At 40.3% G+C, this 12,141-nt stretch overlaps 1 protein-coding gene across 1 annotated transcript in view; it reads left to right on the top strand.

Annotated features, from left to right (window-relative positions):
* The window catches only part of DHX15 (DEAH (Asp-Glu-Ala-His) box helicase 15), a gene marked incomplete at its 5' end in the record, with an annotated part of 37,638 nt that extends 29,139 nt beyond the window's left edge, over window positions 1-8,499 (top strand). The window contains 3 exons of the mRNA XM_010142047.1: window positions 727-917; window positions 6,603-6,772; window positions 7,932-8,499. Coding sequence (XP_010140349.1) covers window positions 727-917; window positions 6,603-6,772; window positions 7,932-8,049 — 479 coding nt within the window. The remainder of the gene's footprint in view (window positions 1-726; window positions 918-6,602; window positions 6,773-7,931) is intronic.
* Window positions 8,500-12,141: the final 3,642 nt, after the last annotated feature.

Below are 12,141 nucleotides of genomic sequence, written 5' to 3'. Positions count from 1 at the left end.
CACTTCAAAAGTAACACAGTTGGTAGGGAGAACTGGCTGTCTTGGTGTTAAATGTGCAGGCTTTTATCCTGATAGAATGGCTTAGGCTTGCTGTCTTAAATTCCTTATTAGAGCTATCAGCAGTAGGAACAGTAACTTAAGTGTACAGAGTTCCATATTTTATTAGTCACTTATATTTACTGCTGTGAGGTACATCACACTGTGTATTAGATTAGGCTGTAGAGCTCTTTATTGTTACTCAAATGCTTGATTTAAGAAAGGTTTGGTTTCTCAAATAGAATATAATTATGTACAATCCTCTTGTATGTTCACTGCACACTACAGTTGAAGATTGTGCAGTGTTCCTTGTGTGCAGTTACATTATACGCTGTAGGTTTGGAAGGTGAATTTTCCAGTTGCAGGATGTAATCTTTGAAATGTGCAAAATTTATTGTTATGGTGTTTCAGCAAAGTATCAGTGATAGTGTGTATATTTGGTTGTTAAGGGGGGAAAAAAGCTAATTTTTTTATCTTGACCACATGCTTCCTGAATAGAAAACAATTTGGGCAAATTATCTAATGCAAGAAATCGACTGAATAAACTAAGAGCTACAGTGATTTATAGAAGTTTGTGGTATTTTTTTTTTCTGGTTCATCTGACTGATCAATCGGTTAGTTGCTGTTTTATTTACTTGTTCTAATTGGATGAAATACTTAATTTTTGATTCATGTTTTTTAATGTTGCAGATCATGAGTCGGTTCAGTGGTGTTACGACAACTTCATTAACTACAGGTCCCTGATGTCTGCAGACAATGTACGCCAACAGCTGTCACGAATCATGGATAGATTTAATTTGCCTCGTAGAAGCACAGACTTTACCAGCCGAGACTATTATATCAACATAAGAAAGGCATTAGTTACTGGGTATTTCATGCAGGTATGTGTGTGCGCTTACATGTTTACATGGCTTTTAGTGTTAGTATATTCATTATATTTTATCAAAATGTTCTGAATGTTGCTGTAATTATGTTTGACTAACTATAATCCCACTTAGTCTTTGTCAGGTTGCTTAGTTATTATTCAAGGAGTACATGCTTCACATCTTACTTAGAGAAGCTGAAGGCAATCTTACTGGTATTGAAACACAGTTTTTGGCGTGACCAGTCAGGACTCTACTGCTAACTTCTGAATAGCTGAGGAAGTAGCTTGATAAAATATTTCAAAGTAACTGCAGAATATGTAGGTTTTAAATTATTGGTGACCTGATAGAGGTCTGATTGCCGCAGCTGCCCTCTTGTTTGGTAGAATACCCCAGAGTTTCTTTCATCTACTTTGACTTACAGTAGGTCATGTTCTCGGAAGTTAGCGCACTGTCAGTTTGTTTAGTGTTACTCAGAGTGAAATTCTGATAGATGTTTTCCTGCTGCGGATGTGGAACTGCACTGTTGGTGTAGGTAGCTTTTTGGTCTCAATCTCTCAGGAATTAAAAGATCTGACTTTATATTTTTGCTCTGAATAGGATAGTGGGCTCACAGATGAACTTGAAAGCTTTTGCAGAAGTCTCCTCAGCTTCCTTTACCTTCCCCCTCACCCAAAATGCGTAATTGAGGTTTTGGGTTGAATCAAGAGATAGCATTGCAGACTCGTTGAAGGCATTTGCAGTGAAAGCCATTTAGACAGTTTCCCTTCTCCTTTGATGTGTTTGAGTCCATTTTACTTTGACTCTGAAACCTCCCTGATAGTGATACTTGTTTGACCTTGTCTCTGGAACTTTATGAACTCCATGTGTCTTTGAGTAACCTTCAGTAGAAAACTTTTACTTTAAACTTACCGTCTCCAAGCAGATATTCAGACTCCCTGGCTTTTGGGGGCTCTTGTTCGGAAAACCTGAGAAAGGAAGTACGTATGTCATTCTTCATTGTCTTAGTACAGATCACATGTGGAATTCCAGTCTGAGCACTTGCAAAGAGTATGCATGTACCATACGCAGATAATACCTGCATGTAAAATACTAAGGTCTGTGGGCAGCACATAACAGAAGTTGATTTAAGTTTAAAAAAGCAGTGCAATGTGGAAAAAATCAGTAGCCGCCATCGTTCTGAAATAGTTCTTGTTGGCTGCATTGTTTGATACTTCGGTAATTGCATAGTGTCCTAACAACAGTCATAAAGTTCTACTGTAGAAATTTCTGTACTAATCAAGACCTGTGGTTGATATCAGAGCGTGGGCCTGTTTTAACTATTGAAGTAGTACCAATTATATGATTGGTACTAAAGTACTGTAAATTTGCCTGCCTTCAGCTGTGTGTCAGTGACTGATAAATATGGAATTTCTCCTGGTGATAAATTATCTCTTTACCCTTCTTATTTAAATACAAACTTGAATTCCAGTAAACCTGCCATAGACAAGCAAAGGGAAGAGTAAAATAGTTCAAAACTGTCAAGAATTCTCCGTGTAGAAAAGCTTCTGGAAGTATAGGTATTAAGAAGTTGTCTTGCAAAATTTTCATGTTATATCCTTGGTTTCTTCTAGCTTTTGCAATCTAAAACTTTTACTGGCTTTTTTTCAGTAAACTATTTCTATATCACACATTAGAATATGCAAAGTATATATAAAAGGGAGCAAGTGTGATATTTGCAAAATCACCAGGAAACTGCACTTTGACAGTAGAATACCTCAGAGAAATACAGCTTTCTCAGTACTTCAGTACTAGATATAGCCTGTCTTAAGAAGGGAGCGGTGTTGGAAAATTTTAGAAGTTACAGCTCTTGTGTTTTGCCGGATAACAATAGTGTTGGTATTATTATTTAGTCTACAGAAGTATAAAAACTAAGCTTATAATTTTTAAAGACATGTTAATAGACACCTGGCTATAACTGTGGTAAAGAGTAAGCAAAAAATAATTATACTACAGGAAGTAAGCTAAGGAGACTATTAAAATTGAATTGGAAAAGGCAAGTAAATGCCAGAGTAACTTAAACATGGGTCATCTTCCTCTTAGCCTTTTTTTGTTTGTTTTGGGACTGATGTTACCAGTTGTCTTAGAAATTAGGGATTTGTTTCATGGTATTTCCAATGTAGTGGGACAAAGACCTGTGGTGTCTTCAAATCAAGCTTGGAACCTTTTTGGAAGATGTGACTTACTCAAACACAGGGTCACTTACAGGAGATGAAATTAAATGACCTGTGCTGTACAGGAAGTTAGATGTCAGATGATTGGACTACTAATTAGAACCTCATTCTTGCTGCTACTCAGTCTTTGGTGCTAATTCATGCATAGAATGATGCATATTTTGAAATCTTACATAATCAGGCTCCTACAATAATAGAATGATAATAAAATAAGCCCATGGCATGAAGGTGATCACCAGTGCATTTAATGGTGTTCATTTTGCTTTTCAAGAATGCAGGGGAACAGTTTGAAACTTCTTAATAGCTTCAGAAATACTGTTGCGTGCTCTGCAAGCAGAAGTTTCATAAATCCAGGCAACTGACATTTCTCCTTTTGTGCATGAGCATGGTGACATTCTTTTGTCAAAAAGACAGACAAGAAACAATCATTTCTCCAAACCATCTGTCAAGACTAGCCTGCCAAAATTTTCAGCCTTAATTCTAAAAAAAGTTCGGATCTTGTGATAGTATTCCTGCTTTTGCCTCTAAGTGCAGTGTTCGACATGTTTGAGTAAAGACCCCTGGTTGGGCCCTCTGGGTTTAATGATGTGGTAGATAATAAGCACAGGCACACTTAATTTCAGAAGAGGTTGTGTCATTCTTAATAAAATTGTGACATCTCTGAAACCTGTTATGAGAACTCAAACCTTTTCCTTTGGTGGCATGTGCCACTGTGGCTGCTGTTTTGTCATTTTACTAAAACCATGGTAATTGTCTCTAAATTATCAGCAGGTGGGCTTTCTCAGTCTGCAGTCACCTGTTGCAGACACACATGGGCCGGCTTGGCTCTTCATGATCCTTTTAGAGCAATGTTTGTGTAGCTCCTGATGTTGTGTAGTCATGACTGTTAATACCTTCCCCTCTATTTACAGCCCTATGTTCTTAGCTCAGGTAGCCTAATTCACAAACGTTTTATACTAATATGTGACAGGTTCCTTTATGATCTCTTGAGTTCCAAGTGTGTTTCTGAATACCTTGCTTACTAATGCTACTCATTGAAAAATGAACCTATTTCCTAGACACGGTTTGTATGATTCTGTGGTTTCTGTGGAGGCTCATGCTTTTTATACTCTGAAAAATGTCATTGAATCACAGAATGATTGAGGTTGGAAGGGGTACCTGAAGGATGTCTGGCTCAACCACCGCGACATTGTATTTCATAGGCACTGGAGTTGGTTGCATGCTAGGGGTTCAAAGGAGCCTAAGTGTATATGCTGCAGTCTGGCGAGCCACTTGCATCTTGAGAGAAGGAGCAGAATTGGCTCCGTCAGCTGTGCTGAAACAGCTCAGGCCAGGAGAGAGCAGGAAGGAGCAGTAGCTGACAGCAAAGTAAGATCATCATACCTTGCGGTGGAGCCACACCTTCACTGTGTGTACCTCATGGCAGAGTGGCCATGACTGAACCTTGCAAGTCTTTTGAAATCGGTGTGCTAACAAGCATTCTTAATGTGAACACCTACAGAGGATAAATACTGTGGCCCAATGTTAGCTCCGGATCGAAATAACTCAAAATAGTACGTGAGCGCTTAAAGGTGACTTATCTCTGATACCCATGTTCTGAGAGAACATTTTTTCTGAATTGGGATTATTCCTGTCCCTGTCCTTCCCTGGAAGTTAAGAGCTAACTGTACTTCTCTGTTTTTCTCTGAGTATGCTTAATTAGTTATTTCAGAATATTTTTACTTAGTTCAGAATTACACAAAATAAACCAGAAATAAGGTTCTTTACTATCATCATAAAATACATGGAAAAGGAAATTGTATGCATTTGGAAAAGCTGGATGATAAAACTTTACAATTTTAATACATCTGAGACAGGTGCAAAAGGTAAATTTGCTTCAAATTGAACAGCACGCTGTTTTCTAGGATGAAGCCTAAATAAATTAATTGTTCTGTTCTCTTATTGGAAGACCAGAAACAGCTGAAGCACCCAAATATTTTTATATACATGCTTTACTTAGGATCTGAAAACTGAAATTGATTTTAAACCAAAATTCCTTTAAAAAAAAAAATCATAATCCCACAGCAGCATATGTGCTGTGTTTGTGCTAGGTCTGTGACAGATGAGTTTCTAGTCTGGTTTGCAGCTATCCTCCATTTAATTTTGCAAACATTGGATTGAGTTGGATGAAATTAAGCTGAAATCGTTACAGACAGTACATTGTTAATCTCCATTTAAAAGAGCCTCTGCTGGCTCTCCAGACTTGAAATGAAGTAGCAGTGTAATCTCTAAAATCTTGGGTGAAAAGATTTGCAGACTGTTGAAATACTTTGTTCCACTCCTAAAACACATTTTGGGGATTAATGTTGTAAAATATAAAAGAGAAGCACACTCAAAATAGTAGCCTATACTAAGAAGATATTCTGACTTAAAATACAAGGTAGCTATTGCTTTAGAAGTCTTGGGATTTTAATTTAATAGATGGAATTTACCTTTGACTAGGCAAAAAAAAAGAAAAAAAAAAGTGAGAGATATGTAGGAATTAAGAAAACAGGAAGTACACAGTCTGTATTAAAGGAAAGCAGCTAATGATGATCTGATTAAAACTGTGTCTTTCAGACATCTTTCAACCATTGTCCACACAGCTTAATCCTTTTACAGTATTTTTGTGTGCGTATATATGCGTAATGAAGTAAATGCTGAGGTCATCTTGAATTACCAGTATCAAAAGGTTAATTTTAGTTACCTGTTCTGTTAGATTAACTGTTCTTATAGAAGATATCCTTCTGCTTTACCAAGTCTTAATGAGCTGGGTATCAGAGCATCTCGGTGAGGTAGGCATTATTCCCTTTCACAGAACAAGAAGGTTAGCCAGAGAGAGGTTAATTGATTTTCACCAAGGTCACAGCAGAAGTGTGTTGCTGAACCTACATTTTCCAGCTCTGAAGCGCATGCTGTTACAAGGCTGTTCTTATTTCTGACGTACTAAACTTCCCATTCTTACTGGACTGATGTATTTTTTTCAGGGCCACTGTGAGAGGATTTGCAGAATAATACGTGCATCACTTAAATTACTAGTGAAACGCTGCACGAATAAAAATTTGAAAGGATAACATTGCAGTAGCTTCTGTGGGACCAGTGAGCCACAATGAAGTCCTTGAAGCAGATGACTTTGTGTGATCTTACAGACCTGTCCAATAGATATTCCCTTCCAGTACTTCTGTTTGCGTTGCTGTTGTTCTAATAATGATTCTCCTCTTTGGGTGATAACTATTTTTGTATGTTGCTTGAATTGTTTGTTACAATATACACTTACCACAGCAGTTAGTGAAAACATCTGGCATCTTGATTGTGTCTATAAAAAAACCTGAATAGTTGAAGTGGTCAAGTAATGTGCCAAATTTAGATGAGGTTTGAAAGTTGTGATGGTATATTTTGTATAGAACTCTTAACTTGAAATCACTTCATTTAAAAATTGCCTGTGGTAATGAAAGAATGTCTTTTTACTTAGGTGGCACATTTGGAACGAACAGGGCATTACTTGACAGTAAAAGATAACCAGGTGGTGCAGTTGCATCCATCCACTGTTCTTGATCATAAACCAGAATGGGTGCTCTATAATGAGTTTGTCCTTACCACAAAGAATTACATCCGGACATGTACAGACATCAAGCCAGAATGGTAAGCCAAAAGTCTTAAAACAGTCATGACCTACTGTAGAGCTCTTTTTTTTTTTTCTTTCTTAAAATTGAGGTAATTTCTTTCACTTTTCCTGAAGCTAATATTATTAAAATTATTTGGGAACAGCAATGGCATGGACTTGATCTTGTAGATGACTAAAGGTTTTCTTTGTGGGTACTTGTTTCTGTTTGTGGGAGTTGTGTGTGAAACTTGCATGTGCAGGCTCTGTATGCAGTGCTCAGAGATGCGTGTCTTAAAACTGGTTGCTTTAGTAAGCCTCTTGGGAAGGAGCTCCTTAGAGGTGCTGGGTTTGGGAATGTGTCCTAGCACCCACTTGTGTACCTAAGTTAAGAGATACCGGTAGATGCTTCTCTTATGAAGGTCTAGGGACCTCTCCTGGCAGTAGGAGTTTAATATTTCTGGAAAGATCTGAACGGGATTCAGCGCCTTCTTAAAAAGTGAAGGAAATAAGTGGTAATATTGGTACAGCCTGCCTTGTTATAGTATTTATTAGTCAGTAGTGCGTCAGGGAAATCAGAGGCTTGATCCTCTTAAGTACATCTGAATTGTACTTAAATGCCAAGTGGTAAGCTTTGAGGATGTGGGAGGATCTTCAGCCGTTGTTGAAGAGCAAGCTTAAAGCTTCATAATCCAGAAAAACATACCATATATATTGTCCATAGTGTCTTAATGGAAAAATAAGTGTTTGGATCCTTCCTTAGAAATCTTTTTCTGAACAAGTGCTGTATAGCCTAAAGCAGGATCCTATGGCCTTGGTTGCGTTTTGCAGCTTGAAACAGCTAAGGCTGAACTGTGCTCTTGTACAGTTGTACAGTGATTGGTACTTAGGTGGACTTCAGTGGCTTCTGGACTGTGACATCAAGCAGCAGCTCTGACCGCATGGGCTTCTGTGGCACGTGCTGAAGCAGCCGTGTGGGTCCATAAGGGACATACAGCTTAACGGGAGCTTCTTGTGAGACTAAAGTGCGTACCTGTTTGCTTTGGACTTGGGCACTTGCCCCAGGTGGGACTGAGGTTCAGTTATGTGTGCACATGTGTAAACTGTTGTTAATTGCAGCTCATTTCCTTCAGCAGTAGGATTTCTGTAGGATGCAGCTTAAAGTTTGAGATTAGTAACAAACTTCTCCTTTCTTGACAGGCTGGTGAAAATTGCCCCTCAATATTATGACATGAGCAATTTTCCACAGTGTGAAGCAAAGAGACAGTTGGATCGCATCATTGCCAAACTTCAGTCCAAGGAATACTCACAGTACTGAACTTAAGCTTTGAACTGAAGTTACTCAGAGGACACCTTTAAGACATGAAAGGATTCAAAGTTCAAGTTGTGCTCTTCACTTTGGTTCAATAATGGCCTTTATTTGAAAGCTTTTTAATTTTTCTTTACAGTAAATATTCCATTCTGATTTAATAAATTAAACATTTATGCCTCCCTTTTGTGTTGACACTGTAGCTCATACTGGAAAAGCTGATCAATGTTTTGCAGTTTATTGAAAGTAGTTCTATATATAACAATGTTATAAGCATTTCTTTAGAAATGGTTGAAAATGCTTCTAAAAATGTGATTATCGACCATGGTATGCATGATCGTTGTAATTGTTGACATTCCTTTTAGAAGTTGTGAAATGTTACAACTTGTGCTTATGTAGACACAATCTTTGGCTTCAGTACAAAGGTACTGACTTCAATAAAGTCTATTTATACTAATATTGTGCCACAGTACGTCAGTATTTCTGTTGTTTTGATCAAGACATGAGAAGCCATTTAGTTTCCCAGTAAACTGCTGTTTTATTGGCACGGCAGTAGTTTAATATTTTAATATTAAAAGTGTGGATGCTTAAGCGGCCTGATTATGATGACAGTAATATAACGCATACAATGTTGAGCCCTTGCAGACTTGTTTAAATTATGTAGGAGGTTCATTTTAAAATGAAATGCATGCAGACAGCTTTGGAGAATGCTCTCTTCAGACATACTCCTGGGTGTTTCTTGGGCAGAACTGTAGTACGATGTTGTCCTGTAAGGTGAAGTGTCTGTGGCCAATTAGGAATTACCCTGCGGGGCAACGTTCAGGTGCAGTTTAAGATCACACTGACAGCATAAGCGACACTGTAGGTCAAATTGCGTTGCACTGTTGTAATCATGTAGTGGTTTTTAGCGCAATATGACTTGACATAATTTTCAGTTGCAGCCTTCCAGTACTTCCAGCCTATAAGAAAGATGGGGACAAACTTTTTAGCAGGACTTGTTGCAACAGGACGAGGGGGTAATGGCTTTAGACTGGAAGAGAGGATAGATTTAGAGTAGATGTAAGGAAGAGTCTCTTCACTGTGAGGATGGTGAGGTGGTGGAGCAGGTTGCCAAGAGAAGTGGGTGCCCATCCCTGGAAGTGTTCAGGGCCAGGTTGGGTGGCACTTTGAGCAACTTGGTCTACTGGAAGGTGTCCCTGCCCATGGCAGGGGGCTAGAACTAGATGATCTTGTAAGTTCCCTTCCAAACCAAAGTATTTCATGATTTAACGTATTTGGTCATATTTTTAGCTTTTCCTCTTCCTGGAATACACTGGGATTTGGTCCTTCTGTTAAAGAGAAGCTGGAGGAGCTCTTGCTGATGAAATGGGTTCCCCTGGAATGAGTGCTGCATGCTGTCATGCTGTAAGGCTAAAGCAAAACCAGGTTATGTTGGGAGAGCTGGCAATGAACCTTAAGACTAATCCTAAGTGTTGTGAAGGAAAACATGTCTGAGATAAAAATTTGACTGAACTTATAGTTCATAGCGGGACTTCTGAGTCTGCCTCAAGTTTGATAAGCGAGTTGAGGGATCTTCCCTGCTTCCAGCATTGTGGACTGGATCTGGACTTCCCTCCCTGTGTGAAATAACTTTCATTAGGTAGGAGGGAGCTTGACTTTTCATAAAATGTTGAATGGGATTAAGTTTTCTGACAGCAGTTACAAGAGTTTTTGTTTAAAACATGGGGATCCTGAATGGTAAGCAGTTGGTTTTCAAACCAGCTTTCCTAAACATACAAATGTGTGTTTTGCGAATTCCTGCTCTAGGATGACTGAGGTTCTGAATGGCTTATCCCCCGTGGCAGGGGCGGGGCGGGGGGGGGTGGCTACTTTGTGCAGTGCTGAAAAGTGGCTGCTCCCCAGGTAAGAATTTCTCTAGTGTTTGTGTGCACCCTTCAGCTAAATGGTGTGGAGCCACCTTCTGTACGACTTGCCCCAGGGATGGCAAGGTCCGCAAGCACAGCCAATTCTCAGTGTGATACCCCTTGAGGACCTCTCAGTGTGATCCCCCTTGAGGACCCAAGAACCAGCTGGCGGACACTGCAGTACCTTTGGTACTTGCGAATGGGGGAGCAGATGGCAGTGGCTGTGAGTGGAACTTGACATGGGAGAGATTTTTTTTTCTTTTTTTAAATTGTCATACCCACAAACTCAGCTTGGGCTGTGACAGTCAACCTGGGATCTTTCCTCTGTCTTTGCTACCAGGAATGCAAATACTACAGGCCAGATGAATGTCCCCTGACAGCTGGGCAATGCCACCATCTTCCAATTAAGCCAGGGACACCTGTGCAATCCTCCGAAAGGCACTGAGGTGCACCAGTGTCTTTTTTTAAATTGTCATACCCACAAACTCAGCTTGGGCTGTGACAGTCAACCTGGGATCTTTCCTCTGTCTTTGCTACCAGGAATGCAAATACTACAGGCCAGATGAATGTCCCCTGACAGCTGGGCAATGCCACCATCTTCCAATTAAGCCAGGGACACCTGTGCAATCCTCCGAAAGGCACTGAGGTGCACCAGTGTCACTGGCTTAATTGGAAGGCTGTCCGGTGTCCAGCTGTCACCGGGGACAGAGCAGCCGAGGTGCCCTCTGCTCTGCTGGCAGTAGGAATGTGAGCCTTGGGGAGGACTTGGCTGTTGGTACCCCACTGGAATCGGGGACCCAGTGCTTCAAAAAGGTACTGAGGCTCCTGCATCTGGGGAATCAGTGCATTTGGTACTGGTGTGACGTTTTTATGTCGTGATTCCCTGGAAAACGCTTCTCTTACTGAGGACCTGACAAGCAAAGCGCTTACAATACCGAAGTGTAGGACTGAAGCATTTTCTCAGGCTGGACTGTGTGTGCTAAATACAGAGCTTTTGCTTCATGAGCCATCGTAGTGGAGAATGGCTGGGGGGATGGAGCGTCTTCAGGTGGGTGTCGTGCAGTTGCTGTTCTGCTGCACAGCACTAGTTGGTAACGGCCGAGGGTCTTTCAGTGTTCAGGGCAGTAGCCTATAGACTCACTGATTACTGTGGATACCTTAGAATTACTGCAAATGTCACGTTTTCTTTGGGTGTAATTTTAGAGCCATATAGCAGAGAGAAGAGGGAGCAAGTTATTGAACATGTTACTGGCCCTCTCCAAAGGAGTAATGAAAGGGACAGCCTGGCTTCTGAGGGACAGACATTTTCAAGGCCCTAAAAGGGAACTGTATCAGGGAGCCTCTTCTTATCTGCAGTTACCTTAAGGATAAAACAGATGCGTGCAGAATAACTTGGTTTTGAGAATAGCCCTGATTTTTCTCCAGTGTTGAAAGGTAAAACCTCATTCTCATTTTTCTGGTGGAAAAACTGTCAAAGTTGCCCAGAGAAAAAGGAGACGGAGGAGGAGGTGTAGGAATGAGGCCACTTTATGAGGGAATGAAGGCTGCTGGCAGAATGGTTCTAAAGACCCACAGCCCTGCTCATCATCGGAGCATTGGTTTTGGATGCAGACTGTCAGAAACGGGAGGAAAAGCTGGAAATCGTAAAATATGCAAGAGTTTGCTAATGTTAAATAGAAATTTGGCTTCCTGTGCATTTTGTTGTGAAATGCCACAGCTGCCTGTTTGACACAGACCCTGTGGCTTCTTCGGCTGGCCTGTGGAGCCAAGAGGTCCTGAATAAAGCCCATCAGCTGCCCCCACCAGTGTCAGCTGTTCTGCTGCGCTTTCTGCCTTACTGTGTTGCTTCAGAGTGTTCGCGCTGCCAGCTAGGGTGTAAGCGTGTTTGTTCTGGAGAAATGAGAAATTGCTCCCTTAGGATTAGCTGGTTTTCTGCTGTGGAACAATCCAAAATGAAAAGCAGCGCTTTGTTTACTTACAGTGGTGTTTTGTTTTTTTTTTTTTTACAGAGGAATTCTGGTGGGTTTCGAAAATTCATGGTTTGTATAAAATAAAGTATTTATAGTGTGGAACTTTGAAAATACAGAATGGATTAGATGATGTGAAAATGGCACTAAGTGGAAGGAGTCTATTTTTTGAAGAGAGAAGAGTCTCCCATCTTAATTGTTTCTGTATAATACCTCAAAGCAGTGAAGGG

The sequence above is a fragment of the Buceros rhinoceros genome, unplaced genomic scaffold, assembly GCF_000710305.1.
Source record: "Buceros rhinoceros silvestris isolate BGI_N320 unplaced genomic scaffold, ASM71030v1 scaffold20688, whole genome shotgun sequence".
Lineage (NCBI taxonomy): Eukaryota > Metazoa > Chordata > Aves > Bucerotiformes > Bucerotidae > Buceros > Buceros rhinoceros.
The sequence above is the reverse complement of the archived record's forward strand: the minus strand, read 5'-3'. Positions and strand labels throughout refer to the sequence as shown.